The 25722-nt window shown below is 32.8% G+C and overlaps 1 protein-coding gene and 1 long non-coding RNA gene across 8 annotated transcripts; both read right to left on the bottom strand.

Annotated features, from left to right (window-relative positions):
* Positions 1-1862: 1862 nt before the first annotated feature.
* LOC150025202 (uncharacterized) lies at positions 1863-3579 on the bottom strand. Of its 2 annotated transcripts, none has more exons than XR_016515728.1 (3): positions 3392-3563; positions 2720-2785; positions 1863-2501 (listed from the first exon to the last, which is right to left on the bottom strand). It is a non-coding gene; the product is annotated as an uncharacterized LOC150025202 (long non-coding RNA). The 2 variants fall into 2 exon arrangements; XR_016515727.1 differs by lacking the exon at positions 1863-2501 and adding an exon at positions 3040-3250 and having other exon boundaries at positions 2509-2785; positions 3392-3579.
* A 4723-nt stretch (positions 3580-8302) lies between these two features.
* Positions 8303-15041, bottom strand: EMF1 (embryonic flower 1 (EMF1)). Of its 6 annotated transcripts, none has more exons than XM_068624814.2 (7): positions 14711-15041; positions 13534-13739; positions 12382-12767; positions 12198-12305; positions 10690-12047; positions 8929-10587; positions 8303-8837 (listed from the first exon to the last, which is right to left on the bottom strand). In XM_068624814.2, exons 2-6 carry the CDS (start codon positions 13626-13628, stop codon positions 8953-8955), a joined length of 3582 nt encoding a protein of 1193 aa, XP_068480915.1. In that variant the 5' UTR covers positions 13629-13739; positions 14711-15041; the 3' UTR covers positions 8303-8837; positions 8929-8952. The 6 variants fall into 6 exon arrangements, with proteins under 6 accessions (XP_068480915.1, XP_068480914.1, XP_068480917.1 ...); XM_068624813.2 differs by having other exon boundaries at positions 8303-8834; XM_068624816.2 differs by having other exon boundaries at positions 14701-15008.
* Between the last annotated feature and the right edge of the window lie 10681 nt (positions 15042-25722).

The raw sequence follows: 25722 nt of genomic DNA, 5'->3' as shown, positions 1-25722 counted from the left end.
CCTTGTGAGGTTTTTCTAACTACATCAGCGTATGATTGTTTCACGTTATGAGCCCTTCGACTTTCCTTTCCTTTTTTCTCTCTCCATACCTCCTTACTCTTCAGCTTCACAGGTTCATGAGTGTATTGTTTTCTAACCTCTCTAGCCGCATTGGACGTGCCACCTTTTTGTGCAGTCCTAGCTCTTCTGTATCTTGGTATGTTGACATATAATTTCATGTTGCCAGTGTAGATTTGATCCAACTCCTTCTCCGATCTAACATCATTTTCCAGTGCAAAAAACCTCATAAATCCGAATCTTCTTCCCCACCTATTAAGACGTCTTGATATGAACACCTTCATCCTAGCCCATCTTAAGCATGCCATATTTTCCATGCACTACAAGAAAATAATGAAATAGAAACCAATTTTAGAGACAACAAATAATTAGTTGCTATAGTGACTAAATTAGAAACCATTTTAGAGACTAAAAATTTTTTTAGTTTCTAAATTAGTTTCTAAATTGGTATCTAATTAGTTACCAAAGTTTTAACTACCAATTATTTAGATTCTAAATTTGGTAGCAAAAACTTTCGTAGCTAATTAGATACCAATTTAGAAACTATTTAACAATAATAGAAATTAATTTAGAAACCAAAATTTTTTTAGTCTCTAAAATCATCTCTAATTTAGTTACTATAACAACTAATTATTTTTTATCCTTAAAATTAATTTCTATTTCATGATTTTCTTGTAGTGATGACTACCTAAAAAGTTTATGAAAAAGAACGCTTTTATGTGTTCATCAAGTTTCCACCATCGCTCATTGCCTTCGGCCAACGCTCCTACCTCGCTCTCGCCATTTTAAAAATAAAATATGTAACTATAATACGAACTATACAAAAACATACATAATTTTCAGGAACCAAGTGTAGATGAAGTATTTGCTCTAACACAACTTAGGCCTCTTCTCGGATATTCTCATATAATAAATAAGTACAATAAAACAAAGTTCTCATGTTCATATTAGTACTTGAAAATCCGATTAATTGCTTAAATTGTAGGGAATATTATATAAGAATACCAGGGGAAAGTTAGGAAGGAAAAGAGACAATGTGGCCAGAAGTATTGAAATGATACAGGGCATGTGGTAAGTCTCTACGGTGATAAATGAACAATTTATCAAACCAACAAAAGCAGTTGCGTTGATGAAATAAAAATTTATTTTATTTTAAAAATCCTCACATAATTAAATAGCTTAAATAATGATGTCACAGAACCAAATGATATGCCGATAAAATAAAAAAAAACAGAACCAAATGATATAGGATAAGTAATGCGTCTAAATGATAAAAAATAAATGTATCTTATTAATAATTTTATAATAAATTAAGACTATAATAAAATAAATCTAAAACAATATCCGGATTTCTAATACAGAAAAAAATAGTTAATATATTAGCAGAAAAGTGTGTAAATGTTTCCATAAGCATTTTGATTAAATTATACCATTAAACGTTGCATGAGTACAAGATATATAACTTTTTTTGCAAGAACCTTTCCATTTAATTTTTAGTTTGTCCTTTCCCGTAAAACTTTGCCTTTATTTATTGACAAAAAGGGTCACACCAAACTAAGAAATCATTGAATATAGGACAAAGCCATTATCATGCCATGCTTCCACGTTAACCCCAGCCATAATTGACTCAAAACCAGTTCACCATAACCATTCATGGCACTGGTACTCCATCCTATTATTTTTATAACAAAAATAGTAAATTAAATTAGTTGAAGTATTTAAGAGTTACTCCAACTTTTACATTAAAAAAAAAATTATTTCCGAAATACTAAAATCGAGCTCAAACCCTGCATCATACCAGATCAAACTACAAATTCATAGATATCTGATTAATCTTAAAAAATATGAAATGGCTTGTACACACATATAAGTTGGCAAAAAAAACAAACAAATTGTGCTCATCGTATGAAGCCAAATGGTAGATTTGGCAGCACTAGCATTGTTTTTCCTTTGCTGCATAAATATGTGACCTTCTTGTTAGTATTTTGATTCCTTTTTTTCACCATTAGGCACCCTGCTGCAGCCCTCCAACATTTAAACTGTCATACAAATGCAATCACATAACTCCTATATGCTTCTACCCTCATCTAAATCCGAATCATTATTCACACACCCATAACTTTCCTGCACCTATTATGATTATAAGGCGATGCATAAGCATAATGGTGTAGGAGAAAGTAAAATTTGGCAGTGTTTTTTTATAGTTTATTCCTCTTCATCACAATACTCATCTTATTCTACATTTTAAGAATTGTGATAAGATAAGATACATATATAGGAGGAGGTTACGTAGCAGTATTATTACTTGGTTGATAAAGTTGAACAACCTGCTCTGCTGCTTGCTCCTTATTGGGAAGGTGTCAGTGTGGGGGACTTGTTTGCACAGGAGCACGTGGCACCTCCTTTTGTTACCCACTCAAAATAAGCATTCAATAATTCCACTCCTTTCAATATGCACCAACCAAAATTTAAGTAGTAATTATGGAAAAACTGTTTACAAAACTACTTATAATCAACAAAAGCATTTCCAGATTCAAACATAAATCATGATACGTTACACAAAATTGGAAAAAAAAGGAAAATTATGTACAAATAACACTGATGCGCACATTGTAGGGTTGGATCTGCCAGCTCATGCTGGGGTAAAACTGCAGTTACTTACCAGTGGGGCTGTTGATGCCTCCGTGATCATGTGATAGGGTTCTGCATTTTGTTTCTGCTTCAAAATCTGAAGAGCATGCATGCCAACATTATAAACTTGAACATGCACAACTTCATTTACTTAGAATAGTACCTAAAATTTCCCACTGCTACCATTAATTCAAATCTGTCTACTTTATGTTTCTTTTTGGTACATGATACATGTAGCAGTAATATATATATATATATATATATATATATATATATATATATATTTAGAATATTTAACATAACTGTGTTGTACTTAAAATTTAAACTTGAAGTTAGAAGGCTTTTGAACACCCCATCAACTTTCTGGAAGAGTTGTTGCAGTGGCTTCATCCAATGCAAATGGAAGCAAATATATAAATTTCTTGACAGAAGGGTTTTCATGAAGGTGAAAGTTAACTCCGTTGTTTAAAAACTACAGCGATCGAATTCAAAAGATGCGAATTCTGAACACAATCCGTACAACGTTGGGTACTTGCAGTTTTTTCACCTAACTGTTTAGATGCTGAATTTGATCCCCAAAAAAGAAAAGTTACAACAGAAGAACATTAATGTTCCTAATTCGTACGTATACGATACGAATACGAGAGTGAGTACGTGGACCTATATGGTTTTCAGAGTTGAAAGGAGGGAATATAATACGTACGGTTATTGTAGCCATGTTTCTCGAAGCATCTGTGAAAAAAGCCCTATTCAGGCTTCTTCAATACTCTCTCACAAAAGGAGAGGGAGGGAAAAAAGTTGAGGGTAAATTATTAATTAAGATCCGTTTTTTCTTTGATTCGAAAGTATTGGTTGGTCCATCCCAAAAAAGAAAGTGTAGGTGGCAATTTATAATTCGTTTCAATAGAATTTTGAAACGACCAAGTTTATTGAAGGAAGGGAATAATTGAAGATGAGAGCAAAAAAAAAAAAAATTGAGTGTGTTGGACATTTTAATGTTCTTTTAAATAAAAAAACCAACGGTTTGAATCATAAAGAAACAAATAAGTTGAGATTTTAAGCACTGTGTGGTTTCTGTGAACTCCAAATGAGACGTGAAAACCCAGTATTTTAAGCTTACCATGTTCTAATTCTTCCAAAAGCTCATCATGAATATACATCACTGTGAATTAATTGATCCATAATAAGCAAAACCAGTCGTATAATAGTTCCAAGAGTCACTATTGTAATTTGTTTTTATTTCAAAACTATTTATGGACAATATATAGTAACTCTTGGATAATAGATAAAACAGAAAAAAAAGTAAAACAAATTATATATGATGTGATAGGATGAGAAAAAAAAGGTAATAAATATGTTAAAAATGTATTTAGAGATGAGGAGTGTTTATCATTATTCAAAATTTTATCTAGATTTTCACGTGCTTCAATGCACGTCTAAATATTCATTATGGTAAATCCTTACGAACATTTTTTATGCAAATATGCCGAATCAATAAACGCGTCAAATTTGTTAATGTTGATCTATGAGAAAATGGTTGTATTCTGGCCCAAATCTACCTGCGCGTACTATTTTTCTTAGTTATAAAACTTGCAGATATTCCCAATGTCATGATCATAATTCTTCTAAAGTTCAATGAATTATGTACTTTAACCTACATCGATAGTAACTTTACATCATAATAAGGACATATATGATCAAAATGTCTTCACACATATAGACCATGTTAAATCGAAGAATTTGCAGACATAATAACTTTTTCCTGCATTTCATATAGTGCGACTCATTTTCTCTTCTGTACAATCTACGGAGCATGCAAACGCAGAGAAATATCTAAATCATAGAACAAGAAAAAACCTTGTAAAAAGTAAATACACACACCACACAGCACTTTCACTTTGTAGGTTGAAGAATAATGGCCTATTCTGGCTATCACATAGTGGCTTCTATATCACTCATGCAAGCCTCATCTTCATACCTTAATTCAACAAAAATTAGAACAGTATACATACATACATATACATATACATATACATACATACATATATATATATATATATATTACTGATCACACGCATAAATATTCATCATGAACCAAGAAGCAAAGGATTATAGTTGTTCATTGAGAATACAGGAATGTATAATCTTCCCTGATGTAACAAGAAAAGACCTAAAGCCTGAAATGTTATTTTTATGTGCTTACCTAATAATTCTAGAGATTGAATTCAACTGTAGAGGGTGTGCATGCGAGTGGCATTTGAATATAGATGTAACATTTGATGGGGATGCAGCATACGAATCCTACAGTTTAATGAGGTTAATTATTATTGCATCCAAACAAGAAATAGATCCTTGTAATGTTTGCACTTATAATTGTGTGAGTGGGAATCAGAAAAAGGGTGAAATAGAGTCTAGAAGGACTATATATGAACTAGTTGTAGTTGTACCAAAAGGCAGACACTGATGTTGTTATCTCATAAATAGAGGGAGTTACATGTTTGATATTTCTTCATCCAAGTCTTGTCAATAAGGTAGCTAGGTAGTGTATGTAGGTATTTACTTTCTTCAGAAACATCATGCCTTTTATGGTACAAAGCTTTTCTTTTGTCTTTGCTCAAACCATGAATTCCACCTTTCTCTTTCTTGTTAATTAATTTCCTCAACAATGAAGAGAACAAACAACCAGACCTTCTCATGCTTTGCCACTGATTGCTTCTGTGTACCATGAAGAAACTGCTACTGCTACTTATAGCTAAAAAGTGGGGATTTTCTGCTAAGTACTCAAGCAATAAAAACTTATTATTGTGCATGAAATTCTTAAAACCATTAACAAGATCAACATCTTGGCTCTACGCACACGATAAAGAAAACTTTTCTTTTCTGGTTGCACAAATACTGCATCCATTAATTTATCTTAGTTTCAAAATAAAAGTATTTGTAAATTGCCCTATTAAATTTTTTATCCAAAAAAGCTATAAGCCATACTTTATTTTTTTTATTTAACAGTTGCCCTCCGATTCCACCTGCAAAGAATCACATGGCGTGGACAAATGGTTGTTCCAGTAATAACTAGAGTACTCATAATTTCACACTTCCACTTTTCTCTACATTTAAATTACAACCTCAACTATTATTTCATTATAACTTTTATTTTATTTTATTTTATTATTATAATATAATATTTTATTATGAATAATAATTGTAAAGAGATCATTTATATTTTCTTAATTTATCCCACACATACAACCTCTAATTTGTTAATTTTGAATTAATGATTTATACAGTAAGTTAAGTGATAACTTTTTTATTAAACTAGCTCATATGAATCATTTTTGTATTTGCATGTAATTTCATTTTAAATTAATTTATTTGAAAATGATTCTTTATTAATGTGTAAATCTCACTTCATAAAGCTTACAGCTGTCCTCATAACATTCTCACCAAAACTGCTGTATTTATAACACTTTCCTGGAAGATTCAAAAGAGAACTACCATCTATAATTTGATATATACATAATATATATATATATATATATATATATATATATAATGAGAGAGTTAATATGCAGAAAGAAAAAACGACAATAGGCTATAAAACTGACGAATCCCTTGATGAACTGATCTAGTGAGTGAAACAGTGATCAGTGAAAATAAAGAAAGGAAAAAGGAAATTATTTAGAAATATCAGAATTAAAGAAGCAGAGTCTGTTTTTGCAGTGATTGCATGTATGTGGAATGGTCTGAACCAGAAAGGTTATAACCGCGTGTTAATTTGCGTCTGGCGGTTCTTACCGAACACCTGCAATTCTGCTAATTAAAATAATATAATTATTATCATTTTTATGGCGCGAGATACCTATTAGGGTTAGTCAACAACATAACTTGAATCCTTCTTTATTGAGCATGGAATGATGGATATATCAAGATTAAAAATTTATATTTGTCTTAATTTTTCATGGCACAGTTACTGTTGGTCTCTTGTTTTTTATCTTGGAAACCTGCTACTCTCTTTTCTGCTTTACCTGTCTTTTCTGATCTACTTGTTTTAGTTCTTGTAAACAATTTTGTTTAGCTTAGGTACTACGCCTGTTAAACAGTAACTTGATATCAACAAAAATTTATATAATATTATTATTATTTCTTACAATATATATGGAAAAAAAATAATTATAATACTTATGATGAAAGATATATTATCATGAGATAACTTACAAAAATAGTGTATTTACAACATTATGAAGCAGAAATAGACTGCATAAATATTAAATGAATGTATTCTAAAGAAAATATTCATGCTTTCAAGAGGATGGGGAGTGGGCAAATTAAAGTAAGAAATGCTGATCATTAAAACTCTTTGATTTTTTATTTATTAAACATTATACAAACCCATTCTTAAGCGTTGACAATATGTTTTTTTATTTAGTTTATGAAAGCTTTTATATATATATATATATATATATATATATATATATATATATATATATATATATATATAACCCAAGACAATAATTAAACAACTGGTACTATTAATAACATTAGTTAGTAGTGTAGAATTTACATAACATGAAATGTATTATAAACTTTAATTCATTTTAATCGGCTTTTAAAGATCGATTCTAATTAATATTGATTTAATTAAAAATAATTTATTCTTAAATTTTATTTATTTATTTTAATTAAAGTAACTTAATCGATCAAACACGATTGTCACAACAACACATAAATTTATAATATATAAATTAGAATCAACTTATTTAATATTAATTTAAATAAATATTAAAAATAATCAATACTAACTTAAATATATGTTAAAGATATATCATGTTAGTATAAATTTATTTAACCTTAATTTAAATAAATAATACAATAAATATAATTAATATTGATTTAATTAATATAAATTTAAATAAAGATAAATATTAAAAGTAGATAAAATTAACATTTACATTAACTTTATTTATTAAAGTAACATTAGTTTAACCGGTTATACTACTACAAATATTTTTATTTATTAAAAAATTAAAAAATAAAAGTTAGTTAAAGCTATTTGAAAACTAATTTATTGTTTTCTGAAAAATATTTATTTCAGTATAAAGCTGACCTAATTTAAAGGGCTACAAATTAATATATTCAATATTTTAAGACTAAATTATATACGCGCTAAATTTCATAATCAAATCAATATCAATTATTTGACTTTCTCTTTTTTTTTTTTTCATTCTTAGGTCTGTCTCCTTCAGCGGTTCCTCTATTTTCGGGTTCAAACTTTAATCATCCTCCCATCGTGTAAGGCCTTAGCTATGCAACTTAATTCTCCCCTGCCCAGTGGTTCCCGAAAATCACACAATCCAAAGTAGAAAAGAAGTTATACATGTGTTTATTTCCTATGCTTAACCATTTAGACAGTGAATTTTCCTTATTTAATTATGCTTAGTGAATTTACATTGTTCTGTTGTGATTTCCATAAGAGCAATGTTCTTCAGAAACAAAGGTCGATCCCATTTGCAAAACAAAGGTCATTAGTTTTACAAAATGAGGGTACATTTACGACTACTTTTTCCTCCTCTTGCTAGTTACTACCACCAAATAAAAGTTTAGATGAACGAAATAAATCTTACTAAAGTGACAACATAGGAACTTCATAAATATGCACCAAAAGAGATGGGAATGGGTACAAACGTGGGATATAAAATGTCAATATCTAAATTTATGTTGAGGGAAGGAACTCAAATCTTAGTCACAAACTATATCTATCCCCTTGGTTTTGCCACTTGTATGAATTGTAACCACACTATTATAGTAAGTCTATACGAGGCTAATTTGAGACTTCCCAGTACACTTTTATGACACAAACTGATACTTTAAGGAGCTACCGCTACGCTTCCCCATAGATTTTACGACACAAACATGATAAACGAAGAACATATTTTTTGCTCACATTAATACTAATTACAACAGGTTCATTAAATAGATGCACAACGGCCTTCAGTGTCTGTTTTATGTATCACTCGGCTTTCGGAATGACATCCAATCAACCCCTCCCCGAGTCAGCCAATCTCAGTATCCAAGTCAAAAGTCTGCTTCTAGGCAGAGAATGAAAATCATTTTCTATCCTCAGATTCCATGTAAAGATTTCACCTGCTGAACTACTTAAGACAGCGAAAATAAGGTGTATCAAATACAAGCATTTGAATAAAGTCATAGCATTATAATGAAACTCAGGAGATTCTGAAAAGCTACCAGATTATGGAATAAGGAAGGGTTTCAATGTTTTGAATGTTCTTTCATTTTAGTTCCCTTCAAATTCTTCTGCTGCTTGTATCCATATGGAATGGGAAAGCGAAGCCTGTTTCTGGGAATACTCTTTTCAAATTTCAGATCTTCTCCTCTGATCATATAGATATTCCCTGTTTCTGGTATAGTTAGATCAGCTGGATTCCTGTTGACCATGCATGTGTTTCCAGGGATGATTTTACATGGCACTGGGGTTTCATGATTACCATTAACTTCCGGTTTGCGCTGCAGTGATGTTTCTGTTTCATTATGAGGCCAGCTAATTTGCTTGCCAATTTTATTCTGCAGGGTAGACATGGAGTTCTTCATCTTTTCTTTCTTTCCAGACTTAGTTGGATTTTGACCATTGAAACCAGTAGCTCTTACTAATTTCTTCTCATGCGGGGTCGATGAAGATGCACCAAAGGTTGGAGGGCCAACAAAACAACCGTGCTTATCTGATAAGAAACTTCTGCTGCAATAATCAGAAGATGACCTTTTCATGGTACCAGGGGGCTTAGATGTACCAATCTCCAACTTAGTATTGCAGTCGCCAGGATAAGAGGGCCTTTTAAGCATTTGAGTACTGACACCAACATCAAAGGCTGTATGGGACTGCATGCCAGCATCCATAAGGCTGAGTAAATGCATGGCTGGTATTGTATCATTAGAATACAAATCAAGAGATCCCCTCAAATTTTGATGAGGCTCCATTCCACTATGTTTGCAAGGAAATGGATATTCTCCATTCATCCTGCTGAAGGTTTCAGAACCTATATTCCTACTAAGCTTTTCTAGTCCAGCAGCATTCAGATTCATGTAGTTAAGATCAGTATCCCTCTTCGTGTTTTGCTTATGAAATGCACCAGATTGGAGAGAAGTTAAGTTCATGTTACAACTAGGATGCTGAGAAGAAACAACCCTTTTGGGTAAATCATATCCTGGGGAAACATGATTTGGAGTCAAGGATGCCCAGATGCGAGAAGCTTCATCATCCTGATGTAAGATATTATTGTGTAAGCTACATCCTCCAGGGGCTTGAAAAGTCGCATTAGGGGATCCACGCTCTTCAAAATTCCCATTCAACCTGCAATTTTGAGCACTACCAAGCTGAGTAGAACCAATAGCTGAAAACTGTAGTCCACCCGATGGCTTCTTTTGGGACTGGGAAACTTCAAGTCCAAAGGAGGATTGAGGTGGGCAGAGATTATTCATTCCCAAATTGTTTCCATCAAATGGAGTAAAGTAAGGACCAGGCTTTCTTTTGCTAGGCTTCACATTCTCTCCTCTTGCGATCATGCTGTTTTTCTTATGTTTTCCCTGAGGTTTCTCCTTTTGGCCCTCTTTCAACAAGCTCATCTCCCCTTTTCTTTGTACAGTAGACCCACCTGCAAGCTGTCCTTTCCTTCCAAGAGAGGGTTTTTCTAATATGGAGCTTCTATTTTCTACATCAGGAAGACACCTCTCATACTGATTCTTCGCCATGAGTTCCACAATATCCATGGGTATACCATCTGGCGTTTCCTGCTCAGACACCTCCCGGGTTTGTTCACTGTATCTTTTCATAAAACCTAGTTGGTACACAGCTTCAATAGTTTTTTGTGCGCTTCTTGCACTGTTAGTTTCCTGCAAAAATAAATTATATTCTCAGAAAGTTTAAACTTAATGATGCCAAAATGGTTTGCAGTTGAAAAAAAAAATATTGCAAGGGGATTTCTGGCCACTTACTTCGCAATGAACTGCTTTTCCAGAAAGAGCATTGGTCGGGTTCTTGGAAGGAATGCTTTGCCCTCCAAAGACATCAGTATCACTGTCTTTCCACTTAAGCTGTGGTACTTTGGAAGTTCCATCTTGAAAAGGCATTGAGAAAGGTAGACGACTTTCAATCTGATGAATACATTTTTTGTTGTAAACATTTGCATCCACCAAATAATTGTTTAGAGAAAGATGAAGTCCCTCTTTCAGTCCTTTTCTATTTAGCACCTCTTGGGCAGAAGGAATTGGAACTGTTAAAGGCATAGTAGACCTGACTTTTTCCCCTGAATATGCACAGGAATCTTGTACAAGCATGTTATTTTTCTGCCAGGAAAAAGAATCCAGCTCCGGGTCAGTTTGCAGCATTTTCCCCTTTGCTTTGGACAAATTGAATTCATTTTCTATTCTCAGGGAGTGAGTAGGAAACTTATCCGTCGTTTTGCCTGTGAATGCAAGAGGAACTAATCTAGAAGAATTAGTTTTAGATGCGTATGCATTTTCGGTGGTATCCATGGTTTCTACATTTTCTCTGTGCTGTCCTACTGGTTGCTCAGAAATCAAGCGATTATCTACACCTTGAATCCTTTTGTTTTTCTTCTTGCTGATTATACGGCTTCTTTCACTTTCAGTCTTATTCCAGTGGCCCTTTGTGACATCTTGTAAACCTAATCCCTTGGGTACATATTTGAAATTGGATCTAGCATCCAAAAGAGTAGCAGTTGTTTTTATAACTCCCTGTGAGTTCTGAACTTCATTTTCAATCCTCTGAAAACCCATGCTTGTAGGTCTCCGTACCTCATCCAGAGGAAACTTCCTTTTTCTACTCGGACCTGTGCTTGTCAAAGTCAAACCTTCTTGAATATCCACCTTTCCAAGCAAAATTGATTGTGCCTGTGAAGCTGCAGAGGCATGGGAAGTACCGAGGGATACAGATTCTTTTATCAAGTTTTGCTCAGTCTTCAAGTCACCATTGTCACTTAATAAGTCAGACATCAAGCGTACCTTCCGAGGCCTCCTACGAGACAAACCAGTGGACTTTTCCGAATGATGATCCTGAAAATCATTTTCAATTGTATTGTCTATACTTCCTGCAGGTGCAGTATCATTACAAGCAACTAATTCAATAGGAGGTCCAGTTGGGTGATCGTTTGTATTGTTCACCTCCTCCATTATTGTTGCTCCTTTCCTAAAAACTGTGCAAGCTTTTATTAAATCATTCTGGGATTGATTGGCTGCAGGTATTCCTCCATTACACATCTCAGAAGAGCTCTTCTCCATGCATTTCAGATTGCTAGAAAGCCCAGGAAAAGAAACTTCATTACCTTCACAGGCTGTATCAGGGAAAAACAACTTTTATGTAAATTACAGTCATCAAGAACATACTAAAATAATATACAGAAATCTGTCACCTATGTAATACAAAAGAATAAAAGCAGTGCAGCTTGACTTGATTGCATTATCTCCCTTTCTGTTGAACCTACCTTTCTTAGTAGTGTGCACTTCTGGTGGTGTGAGGTCTGGATATTTTTTTGGTGATGGAACACTTGTCACTTGGTGGTTGAGATTATCCTCCAAGCCACTGTCAAGGTCTGGGGGACACACAGAAAATCAAAAGGCATACTGAAAAATGATAAAGAAGATATATAGAACTGATATTTAAATTACCAATTATTCTGCTAGGTACAACTCCAGCTTTCTTGCCTTTCTCATTACTATTTGGCAAGTAATCATTGATGCAGTTCAGGGCAGTATTAAGATCAATTTCTCTTCTCTCAACAGCATCAAGCATTGGATCTTGCTGAATACCAGACTTGAGAGCTTCATTATTGCAATTGCTACCAGATCTGCATTCAGTACTGCAACAATCCAAGTCTGTCTGGTCGTCTTTCTGGATGTCTTTGGCAGCAATTTCTAGTGCAGAGTTTTGGCAACACCTACATCTATATTTTGGTGCATCTAATGGCAAAAAAGACGGTTGTTTGTCACACTCATGTACTGGAAATGGCCAACATATTTTCCAGTCTTTTTTGCGAATTTCAGACACATATCCACTGCACTAACAATAAAGTAAGTGTTAAGGATCCTGAAAGGGAACCAAGAGAAAGATTACTTATTCTAGATTTAAGAGATAATTTAATTTCAGTTTTCTTCTTTGGTTGATGAAAGAGTTCAATATAATACAAAACTTAGATGCACTTCCTTTGTGTTTGTTCATGTTGCTGTCAAATCAGAATTGGAGTTTATATTAATAATTTGCACAAAAAAGATTTGCATTTAAGATTAACATAGATTACTGAGATAAAATTCCAATTTTGATTAAGGAACAATACCAAAAGCACCTACGGAATTGCATATATGTTTTGAACTTCGATACATCCTTAAATCCACTAGAAAACTAACACTTACCGACATAATTCTGTAAAATCTAAAAGTCTATAGTTGGGCATTCACCACCTATTTGATTCTTAATGAGACATGATTGCAATGCATTAATCGATGGGCTTTGAACTTTAAACTGCTAATAATTACAATCAACTTTAAACTGCTATTAGCTGCAATAAAATTTACAGTGCTACTAGTTGCAATCATCTATATATGACACTGTAGTTGTACTATGGTGAACAACAAATACATTAGGAATTTAGGATCTCGTCTAATAAGAAGAAGATGTAGTAAACTGTAGATATCAATTACAAGATACTATGGACTAAGTGGATGACAGAAATAAGCTGTATAACACAAATTTGCTTCCCTCTCCTTCATCTCCTGACAAAATTAGTAGGACAATAAGAATATGTAGCATCAAGGCCTACATACCGTATGGAGAAATGTTCACATTTGCCTGCATCCCTCTTGCGAGTAGACTCGGCAAGATCTATGGAGATTGAGTCAATATGAATATACGACCCCATAAACTCAGTGACAGTATTTAAAACCACCTTGCAAATGAGTTTCCACAGCTATGCATGCACATCCTCACAGTACAAGCAAAGCAGCTAGAATCACAGATTAATTAGAGTTTCCTGCCAACACAGTTACACAATTTAAATTTATTAAACTTGAAATGGAAACAAAGGATAAAAACAATTAAGTCAAGAGACGTCGTCAATCAAACGAGAGTAACACTAGAAATGTAAGGAAAAACTAAAAACACTTCTTAACCAAGCTTTGTATAAAATTAGGGTTTATGCAAATCAGCTAACAAATGAAAAGGAAAACGAAGTCAAGCAAGGGCAAAGTCCACGAAAAAGTTGTATACAACCAACCACAACCTCATACACAACGATTAATCACATAAAATAACAACCTCCAAAATTATGAAAGTTCCTAAACCCTAGTTTTCCACTCGATAAAACAACCACAAAGATGCTCAAAGTCAACAATTGAACATTTGAAACGCAACAGCACAGAAAATAAGCCATACCGCCCATACAATCACTTCACAGACTTAAGCATTCATACACCAAACAATACCAAGCATCTCGCTAGGGCTTTTCAAAATCGAAGGCAAAACTGGTAATCTCGCAGCGAAAATACTCAGTGTACGAATTAACGCGGTGTTAGAAAAAAAACGCACATCATTAACACATGCAAGGAGCTGAAACCAAACGACGAACCGAAGCGCAACAATCCACAAAAGCCTAAATCCTAGGGTTCACCGACCAACACAAATCACCTCTTGTCGAGATATAAACGAAAATTAACGCGGCAAGAATTAACGAGCAACAAAAACGAGAGTGAAATTTTTTTTTTAAAAAAAAGCGTGAAATGGCAGCAATAAAGCGAGACGCAGAAAAAAAAAAGAAACGCAAAGCAAAGCAAAAGCTGAAGTGGACACACCATAAACAGTACAGTGACCTTAATATCTAAAACAAATCAAAACACGCTCATGAGCATCCAAGAACCGGTCCCCGATCAACACGGAATCAATTACCGAGTTGAAAACCGGGGACGAAAAGGAATAATCTAGAGACGAAGGCCCACCCGAACTCACCTGCGGACCACCACACACGATCCCCCCACTTCCTCGCCGATTCGAAACGGCTCCGCGATGAAACCGCACCGCAGGACAGCGCATTCAACGGCTGAGCTACCTGGCGCAGCTCTGAGCTCCGATTCCCTACCGTGCGAGCATAATTTGACTGAGAAGGACTCAGAAACCCTAAAGAGAGAGGGCTTTCGATTCTTTCGGATGAGAGAGAGTATGCGCGAGTAAGAGAGAGAGTGAGTGAGTGAGAGAGAGAATTTTTATCTTCTTGTCCTTGGAAGAAGGTGTGTTTGTTTTGTATATTAAAAAAAAAACCCGTAGCGAGTCATGTTTATGTAGGATCCATATGCATAGAAATTGTAGATGTAGAGAGAGTGTGTTAGGAGAGAGAAAGCTCCCGCCAATAAAAAACGAACACGTGGCGCGATGTGCGGCTCTTATCGCTAACCATTTATAATGGGCTTTGTGGACGGCGAGGAAACCCTAGGCTGAAGGTGAAAAAAAAGGCGGGTACAGTACTCGCGCGTGTGCTTCACGCTCTCCCTTTTTCAGCGTTTTCATTTATTAATTTGTGCCTGTCGTGTCATCCAAGGTTAAAAGTGCTGCTCATGCCCTTTGCACATTAAACGCTTCTCATTGGTGCGTGCCCTGCACCGTGCCTGTGAGAGGGTGGAATTGGACACGGACTGGGACAATATTTGAAACCCTAAGTTTTTGTTTTTTATTTGCTTTTTTTATTTATTAAATACGGAGCGTTTAAGTTTTAACCCTAAATATTTTGCAGCAGACACATCTCCACCTTGTCCCAAACCAGTAATGGTGTTGGTAGATGTAACGTTAGAGTTTGGCTTTTTGATTAAAAGATGACACTCTCAACTTACGTATTCGAATATGAAGAAGAAATTCGAAATTTCGGCATTTACTATATACAATTTATAATGGGTACACGGTGTTGTCCATAAATCATAAATACATAGTGACACGTTTCAAACTCATTTATAAAATTAACTATGACGTGAGTTTTTTTGTAATAAAACAATATGATCTTTACATAGATAATAAATAATTACAAAAACAGAAGCTAATTTTTGCATCCATTTAGTCAGATTTAGTGGAAAAATTACTCTTCCACAATTAATTACGGTTTAAGTTCACTTTAAAAATAATGCCTAAAAGGGGTTCAAATCAAGGAAACTTATTTAATGATGCGCAATAATTAACATGAATTTTGATCTAGACTATACATTTTATTTTGACAACAGTGTATGAATTATTTATGGAAAAGTTGTGAGAAACATGGCGATAAAAAATGGTAGGTTGAAGGTGAATATTTTGGGTTTATGGAAGTAGAATGATTTAATGAGTTAAGATGGTGGTGAGTAAATGAGAGACTTAAAGAGATTGCAGTAGTTTTGGTTTTAGTTTAGTTTTGATTGTTGAAATGACATGTAGAAGAGATAAAAATGATACAAGCTATGAATCTGGAAATAAAAGTAACGTTTCCGAATTTCGGGCAATTCCATCTATATACGTCTCACTTTTGTTCCGAGGTTTCATTAATGTAGGGTGAATAGAGAGAACAAGATTTCCTACAGAAAACACCTAGATCATAGTCTAGATTACCATTATTAAGTAAGGTCCCGTTTTATGCAATAGAGAAAAGCCATTTGCCACATGTATATATACGTGGACTTTACTTCACCCCAAACTTTTCTTCCAACACTCTTTTCCTACCAGATAAAGGAATAAACCCATGTTAATTTATAGCAAAAATAAAGCTTATTAATTATCATGCATAAATTATAATGAAGATTTATGTCAAAGAAATATTACATTTTCAATATTTCATATATATATATATATATGGTAGGGATAGGGTGAGGTTCTAATATTGGGGGAGAGGGCCCTATGTGGCACCATGCATGTATATATATACCAATAAATAAATAATGTTATAGGGAAGTGTCTGCATGACCCATGTGATCATATGAAATGAAACCAATAAAATTAAAGAAAGCTGTACAAAAACACACTTGTCCAAAACCCTCTACCCACCTCACGTACCATCATCTTATTTTTACCCAAATAAAACGATCCATCCATATAACCCAAAAGTTCCATTTATTTTTTTCCTTCGTAATAAAAATCTATATTTATTCATAAAAAATGTGGAATCTAGTGCTTTTCCACGACCAACTTTAATGTGTACAACTTTGCATCTCATGATTCTCGTTTAAACATCTCAATCTCTCTCTCCCTCACACACATATCCAAATTAATTAGTACAAGCTAGTTTAATCATATCAATCTAACAATTTTGACCTACAAAAAGAAAGTCATCGTTCTTCACGGAATATAAATATTGTTCTTAGAACTGTGACATTGATTATCAGTACTATGTAAGTACTGACACAAGCATCTATATATATAACTCAGATTCACGTATTCTTGGCTATCTAGAAACTTACTGTTACCTCATCCTGCTATTATACCTCATAAGAAATTTCACACACTTCTAACTCATTCACTTACTTGCATGCTAACTAATTTATTATACAATTTTAAAAACAAATTCTTTAATCAACAGTTATATATATACACACATCACTTATCGAACAATAATTTGCTGTTATAGTTAGCCTTGGACAGGTTTCTGATGGAACATTTGTTGAGTTTGAAGTATGAACTATGCAGGACTCTCCCATAAATTGTTATTAATATGTACATTTATATAACAGATGGCTCCATTGTATCATTTGGCTGTGCATGTATGAGGATTACATAAAACATAAATGCAAAACAAATGAAGCTTTTACTCAGGAAATACTCATTAGATGATATCATTTAATCTCCATAAAAAATTATGTGTCTTTCATTTGTTATTCTGCAGTACTTGTATGTGTTTGACAGTCTGTGTGCTAAACTTTACCACCTATATATACCTACATAATAAACTTTACACACACACATATATATATATACACACACTAGTTTTTACTAACCCTACTTGTGATAATATTTCACTTCATTTGATGAGTTAACTATCTCTTATGAGATTGTAGCAGTTGTGTGTGATCTAATGGTTATTGGATTGGGTGAGATATGCAAGCCTAAGATAATTGAATATTTCATCTTTCTGCTTTATCTAATTTTGTCCAATGTTAAATTTTTATTCCTAAACTACTATACTGTTCATAAAATTTATTCTAAAGAATAATACTAATTAATGTACACTATAAAATTGTTATGACATCTTCATATAATTTATATGTACATACAGAAAGTCTCTGCCTGGGACTAGCTAGCAAAATAGAAGTTAATTAATCTAAAGGTTCACAATTAGTTAACCCTCATCATTAATCAATTGATCCTAAGAAACTAAAGCAATTTTATTTTCATTTTGAGGTTAAAACAGTGATCTAAAGATGAATAAAAAATTTAGAATAAAGGAAAGATAATTAGAAAGGTAAAACTGCTGGTAAAATATATTATATATGTAGAAATGTTGAATAGGCTTTTTTTTCTAAATTTCATTATCTGTCACGTCATTTTCATGTCTCTAATAATTCAGAAGGCTCTTATCTATGAATTGCCAGTTTGTACCAGAGCAGCTGAAGGGTACCTGCTGCTCCTTGACAACATAGACTCCTAATACGACACACTTGGTTTTTATTGTGAGATACCCCTATTGGCAGTGTTTGTAAGTAGGTGGCTAAACTTTTCTCAGCAGTTAAGATCCTTCTGGTTAGCATTAACTGGATTGATTATTTAGTTAATTAATCAGAAGGGGTAGTTAATTTTGAGAAGAATTTGTGTAGGTGGGATTTGTGTGAATGAAAATGAAAGAGTGAGAGGGGTAAAAAAGAGAATGCATGTATGGGTAGCATGGATTAGGCATTAGCCATTAGCAAGAAAAAAAAAATGGTGATGAGTGATGAGTGATGAGAGGCAAAACTGGGATGAGTATGTTGTGTTGTGTTGAGGTGCAAGATGGGTGTGGGTGGGAAAGGGTTGATGGAAAGGACAGCACTAGTTGTGTTGTGTGTGTATTATATATATTTGTAAAAGTTACCTCTCGCCAATGCCGACTCAATGCGCAATTCAAGGCTTTTCCAACCCTTCTTGTCCTAAACCACTTAAATTTTCATCCTTACTTAGTATCATAAGTTGTTAGTAAGGTTTTTATATATATATATTATATTTTAATATTTAAATTGAAAATACAATCCTGCTTTTTTTATCATATTATTAGTGTCAAAAAATCAGATTTAGGTAATGTATGATTTTTTTTATCAGAAAAAAATAAAATAAAAAAATAAAAAATAAATAAAAAATAAAAAATAATATATATATATAAAAAAAAACTACTTCAGATATTTTAACCTATATACATGGAACTAAACACTTGTACACCCACTACATTTTTTGAAATATTAAACTCTCTCTAGCGTATAGAACATAACAGAGTACTCGTATATAAAAAAAGACATATATGAAAAAATATAAAAAAAAGTTAAATAAAAAAAAGAAAATACATATTGTACTTCTTGTTTATTAACTACTAGTTCATTCACTGTTGATAAAAAAAATAATTCATTCATAAAACAATTAACTATCTTCACTTAAAATAAATGAATTATTTTCTTAAATATATTTATGTATCAATTCACATAAGAACATATTGTATTGTATTTTTATAAATTAAGTATATTTTTTTATCAACTATCATTAAATTAAATCTTTTTGAGAGAAATTTCCATCAATGTAATAAAAAAGAAAATATGTGCTTCCAAATCACACTCAAGATAAATCTACAGCATAGGACTCAAAAGAGAACATATAAACATGCATTCTATGTAGATTTGTCTTCTAAAAAAACCTAACGAATACAAAAACTACAAACCACCGTGTCCAACAAAAAGAGTACAATAACAAAGAGGAATGGTAAGTATATATGAAAAAGCATATAATATAATTATTTTGTAAATAATATTAGTATTATATATATATATTAATGACATATGATATTATGATATGCACGATGTGGCACGTTTTAACTTAAATTTGAAACACTTCAAAATTTAAAATTATAAAAACGGTATTTTACTAATTAATTTCACAATGCATAAGATGACTAAATGTATGAAGTGTTGAAGGAACGAGTGTGATAAATTTATTTATAGCATATAACATTAATAGATGCAATTAATGATTGATGAAAAGATTGTATACTAATGAATGAATATCTAGTAGTAATATGTCAAAAGGAACATTACTTTAGGGTGATTTTGGTTTGAAAGCAACTATTCTATATATGTATGTCTTCACACTACACTACACTGTTCATTATACACAGTTGGCTGGCTAACTATTTAGGCATTGAAATATAAATTTCCTATACTTTTTTTACCAGCAAATTTATCTTTACATAAATCTCATTTTCATCTTCCTAATTCTTTCATTTTTTTTTCACAAATTTAATATAATATTTTAGTTATCTAATAATATATATATAGATATTGACATTTATAGTTATACTTAACAAAATATTGAGACATTTTATTGTATTTACATTTTTTTTAATCAGCGATTGTATTTACATGTTAACACACAATGATATTTAACTACAAATATGTATTTTAAAGAAAAATAACAAAATGATACCCTCCATTTTAAAAACATGCATGTTTAAGCTTTTAACAAGACTTGGTTGTTTTAATTTTTTTAATATATAATTATAATTTTTTTATTTCTAAAGTTGAAAATAATATAATTACACTTTTGTTAATTTTCAAGTTTCTTTTTAATTATATATATATATATATATATGTGTGGGCGCGCATTTATGATGAGCAACTCCCATATTTTTATTAAAAACTTTTTATATTTGTTTCTATAAAAAAAACTTTTAAAACATACCATAAATAAAGAATGGAGTAGATAGGAAAAGAAAAATTTCCAAAAATATAGAAAATTTCTAAAATATTAAATAAGGATAATTTAGTTTACAATGTACACTTAAATGTTTTTAAATTTTGCTATAAAACCTTAAACCAAAATCTGAAGACGAGTAATTGGAATAAAATAAAAATACTATAATTAAGTCTAAAGTTTCAAGAATAATTTTATTTGAGTAAGTTATTATTATTAGAAAGAGTAATGATAACACTACTGCACCATATATATGTACGGAATAATCGATGATTTATGCACCCACATATAATTGTTGACTATAAGGATTTAATATTATCACTGGTACATATGTTTGTTTCTCAAAAAGACACTTATACATAGACAAAATATGTTATTATTATAATATTTTTTTAAATCTTAGATACACAATATTTTTTTTTACACTACAAAAATAAGAATTTAATCAAACAAGTTTTTCTGTCAACAAAAATATTTGGTCATTTTTTATTCAAAAATTAATTATATTTTTTATCTATAAACTTTAACTTTGAAATGCATATTTTTAAAAGATTTTAGTAATTTGTTTTATGTTGCATAATATTATAGACTTTGTAGCTACAGTTAAATAAATGAAACATTCCTTCATGAATTTTTTTTGTGTTTAAGAACTGAGACAGTTTATTAAAATTGGTCTAATATTTGATAACACATTTTAGGCTAAAAGACACTGTTCTCCTAAGTGCCATAAGCACACCTGCACATTAATTTAAAATAATAGTTGCAGTGTCACTGTGAGATATTTCGTGTTTGTGTTTGAATTTACATGCAGCAAACTTATACATATGTAATGTAATATACTATGTTATAGATAATGATAATTAACTGCAAAAATATTTTTCAATATATTTATTTAGCTCTAAAACAATAACACAATTTTGCAATTATGATTTAAAAATAAAATAATTCAATAAATGTGAATTTGAATATGTGTATAGAGTTTTGAGACATGTACTATATTCATTAATAACACTTTTATAGTTGTCTGAAACTAAATTAACTATGTGAATAGGGACATGTAGACAAGTTCCCCATCCCAATAATATATGTGGTAAATTCGAGTTCGATATGCTCCATATAAGTCTAACACAAAGTACTCAGCCACATTTTTTTACCCACAACTGTTATAAAGGACCATGAAAGCGATTGATAAATAACTTAGCACTTTGATGACCAACAAGTATCATTGATAGTGACATAGCATCCAACTTAATATCAGTATATGTTTGGAAACATCATATCTCACTATGCACAAAATACATTTTACTTTTTAATAAATTTTTCATTTCATTGCTTATACACTCATAACACAAAATTTTAACATTTCTTAACCTAACATGTGAGCTCTTTTATTCTATGTATTTTTTGTGACTATTTCCTATTATTATACTTATATGTATATCTAATTTATTGAACTCTCTCTAAAATTGTTAATAAACATATTTTTAATATTAAATACACTTATTATTATGTTTATTTTAACATATATAACTCTACAAATTTTAGAAGATACAATTGACCTAATTTCTTGGGTATATGTAATAACTTTCTATGTAGATCAATAATGTAAAGATTTTCATAATAATAAAAATAAAGTAATTCATCGGTTTAAACTCAAATTACATGCAATCTAAATCAAAAGATAATTAAACCTTTAGTTTTATAATTCTTACTGCTAATCTGTCAATATTAATTACTATGAGTAATTATTAATATTTTTCATTTTTTTACATATCCGTTTGATATTATACAAACAATGAGTGAGGAAAACAACGAGTACATAATAAATAAGACTTCTCAAACCAAAATCATCAAAACCTTTTGGTAGATAAACCGAACTTCAAATTCACAAAATTAATCTGAAATTGTATGTTTGTTTTTATGTATTGAAAAATATTTTCAAGATCCCCAAAGATTAAGTATGGTAAAAAAATATCAGTATTAATTTATAAGACTCTGTTTCAAAGAAATTTCACATTTATCTACAAAAGAATATTTAATGTACAACGCTATTTTATTATAAATTTGATTTTTTTTCAGGAAAATAAATTTGAAAATATAATGTTTTATTAATTTTATATTTAATACTTTATATAAGTTATAATTATTTAAATCTTGTATTTTTCGGCTACTATTGGGTTTACCCGATCGTATGAGTTGGATCTTATGATTCGATGGGTGGATTGGATGTGACTGCTAATTTGAGTTATCCTATTTTTATTTAAATCTGTTTATTTTATTGAGGAGAATGCTTGTTAACATTCTAAAATAACGAAGATTGCAGTTAAGAAGGTTGTTACAATTTTTTGAAGAATGATCTACGACTGTTACATAGGGTCATGAGTCTTCAAACAAAAGGTAGATATTATTATATGCAATACATATTATCATTACAATAAAATCATTAAATATAAATTAATTTTAGATACCAATATAATTAATTACTATTTGATTAAATTACAAATTGTTTTAAAAAAATTAAGGGCAAAACGTAAGATTATCAAAAATTATTTTCAGCCTCCCTCACAGCATCGCTAGGGTTTTTGTTTCTATCTCTCTGCGAAGCCTGGTTCCTCCAACGCCAAGCCAGCAGTCGCCGCCGCGGTGCAGCAGCAGTCGCAGGTAAATGCGACAACGAAGCAAGTACTGTGAGAAAGACGACGACGAACCCCAATAGCAGCAGGTCCAGGTTACATAAATTAACGAAACCGAAACCCTATTGAAGATTTGGGGGTTTTAGGGTTTCCTACTAAAGGTTTTAAAATGGCGGAGGGCTCTGCGGGTTTCCTCATTCCATGGACTTGTTTGATGGATCGAAAAGTCTGTCCTGATAATAAAGTATATTCTATGACCGGTCAAAGGAAGACTTTTGCTCAGGCTTTGGGAAATACATGTGACATTCCTTTGTCCCAACTACCTACCCCTTGTATTAAGGGTGACATGATTGCTGTCCAGATTGATGAGGCAGATTACTTGGCTGGTCTTGAGGATTGCAAAACCCATCTCCATGGTCGGGTTATTCTATCTAAGGGGGATAAACCTCTCACACACCTGGATTTAACTAAAAAGTTGCAGCCGGTGTGGAAAGCTCTTGGACCATGGAAAGCAATTCCTCTTGGAAAGGGTTTCTATGAGTTTGAGTTCGCTTCTATAGAAGACATGCGATGGGCCCTCGGGATGGGTTCCCTGAAGTTATCTCCTGGTTTATTGAGACTGTTTGCCTGGACAAAAGACTTTGTCCCATCTACCATGAGGAGTACCAAAGCTCAGACCTAGGTTAGAATTTACCATTTGCCTTTGGAGTATTGGAAACCAAGGACAATATTTTCCATCGTCAGAGGCCTTGGTACTCCTTTGTCTTTGGATGAGCATACTATGAGAAAGAATAGGGCTATGTTTGCTAGAGTGCTGGTGGATATTGATCTGTTGTCCCCCCTTCCTGATCAGCTCTTGGTTGAACGTCCAGACTTTGCTTTTGTAGCTGGTGTGGAATATGAATGGCTCCCTCCATTTTGCTCTCATTGTAAGATGATTGGGCACGAGCTTGCTCAGTGCCGGGTGATCCATGACCAGGGTCGTGTTCCTGGGCCTCTACATAAACCTTCTCAGAAGACACCTTCTGATGAACAGGAACAAGGGAGGACCACGATTCCAACCCAACGTAAAGAATATCGGAAAAAAAATCTGCAGACGAAGCTCTTAGAAGGTCCCATGGATAATTTGAGAGTTGATGCTACTAGTGGGGTTAATGTAGGGTCACCCCTGGGGCACCTTGCTGATAAAACAGACGGAGGAGAGGATGATTTTGTAGATATGCCTCCTCTTGAGGATGCTTCAGATCATGATAGATCCTCACCCAAGCAGGGGTTGTCCTCTCCCACTTTGGATTCACTTGTTGTTATTCAAGCTAAGGACTCAGAGTCACACTCAACGATTCTTATTGATGATCATCATGTGGAGGCCTCTGCTCCTGTGATTGTACCATCTCCATTGCGTACTACCTCTCCTCGGAGGGCTAAATCACATGCAGATACTAATCCTAATGTGGAGGTCTCTGCTATTGTGACTGTACCATCTCAGTCGCCTCATACCTCCCCTCGGAAAGCTAAATATATTGGGGATGTTAAAGCAATATCGTTGGTCCTTCAAAATCACTTTTCCTCACTTGATGGTTTGGAAACTACAGATGTGGGAGGTAATTCTCATATTGGAGCGTCAACTATTCCGCCTACCATTGTTGGAATTAATTCTGATCATATTGAAAATCAGGTTGTTTCAAAATTTTGGGCTGACTCTACTGAGATGGAGGAGGATGATAGTGATAATGGGGAAGAAACAGTTCACACTAAAAGAAAACCAGGGAGACCACCTAAGGGGACTGGTAAATCCAGGAAAACTGCTAAGGCAGTTCTCTCTACAACGTCGCAATGAAGGTCTCTTCTTTTTTTTGGAATGTCAGAGGATTGGGAAACCACAAAACTGTGGAGATGTTGCTTAGTTTACTTAACCTACATAAACCTCTCCTGGTTTTTCTTGCTGAACCCATGATGCCGTACACTACTGCTTTTGACGTCCTTTTCAAATCTGTCAATATGCATTTGGTGGCTACGTCTCCTATTGTTAATAAAGTTGCTAAGCTTTGGTGTTTGTCGGTTCCTAATCTTGTCCAAAATTTCTTGGTTAATGATCAATTTATCTCTGTAACTTGTCTTTGGCAGGATAAAAGTTTTAGCTTTGCAGGTGTTTATGGTGCTAACACATACTTGTCTAGACGATTTTTGTGGAGGGATCTTAGTTTCTTCACAGGGCCTTGGTGTATTCTGGGAGATTTTAATGCTGTGCTCTCGGCGGATGACTGTAAAGGGGGAGTGGCTCCTAATCAGGTTTCTTGTAATGAATTCCTGGATTGGATTAATACTAATGATCTTTCTTGTATGCCTTTTACTGGATCTTGTTATACTTGGTGTAACGGAAGGAGAGGGTTGCATAGAATTCACAGAAGACTGGATAGGGCTTTATGTAATGGAGTGTGTCTGGATGAATGGGAT

The sequence above is a fragment of the Phaseolus vulgaris genome, chromosome 9 (genome assembly GCF_051622355.1).
Source record: "Phaseolus vulgaris cultivar YP4 chromosome 9, ASM5162235v1, whole genome shotgun sequence".
In the NCBI taxonomy this organism is placed as follows: Eukaryota; Viridiplantae; Streptophyta; class Magnoliopsida; order Fabales; family Fabaceae; genus Phaseolus; species Phaseolus vulgaris.
Note: the sequence above shows the minus strand (reverse complement) of the source record. Positions and strands in the feature narration are given on the sequence as shown.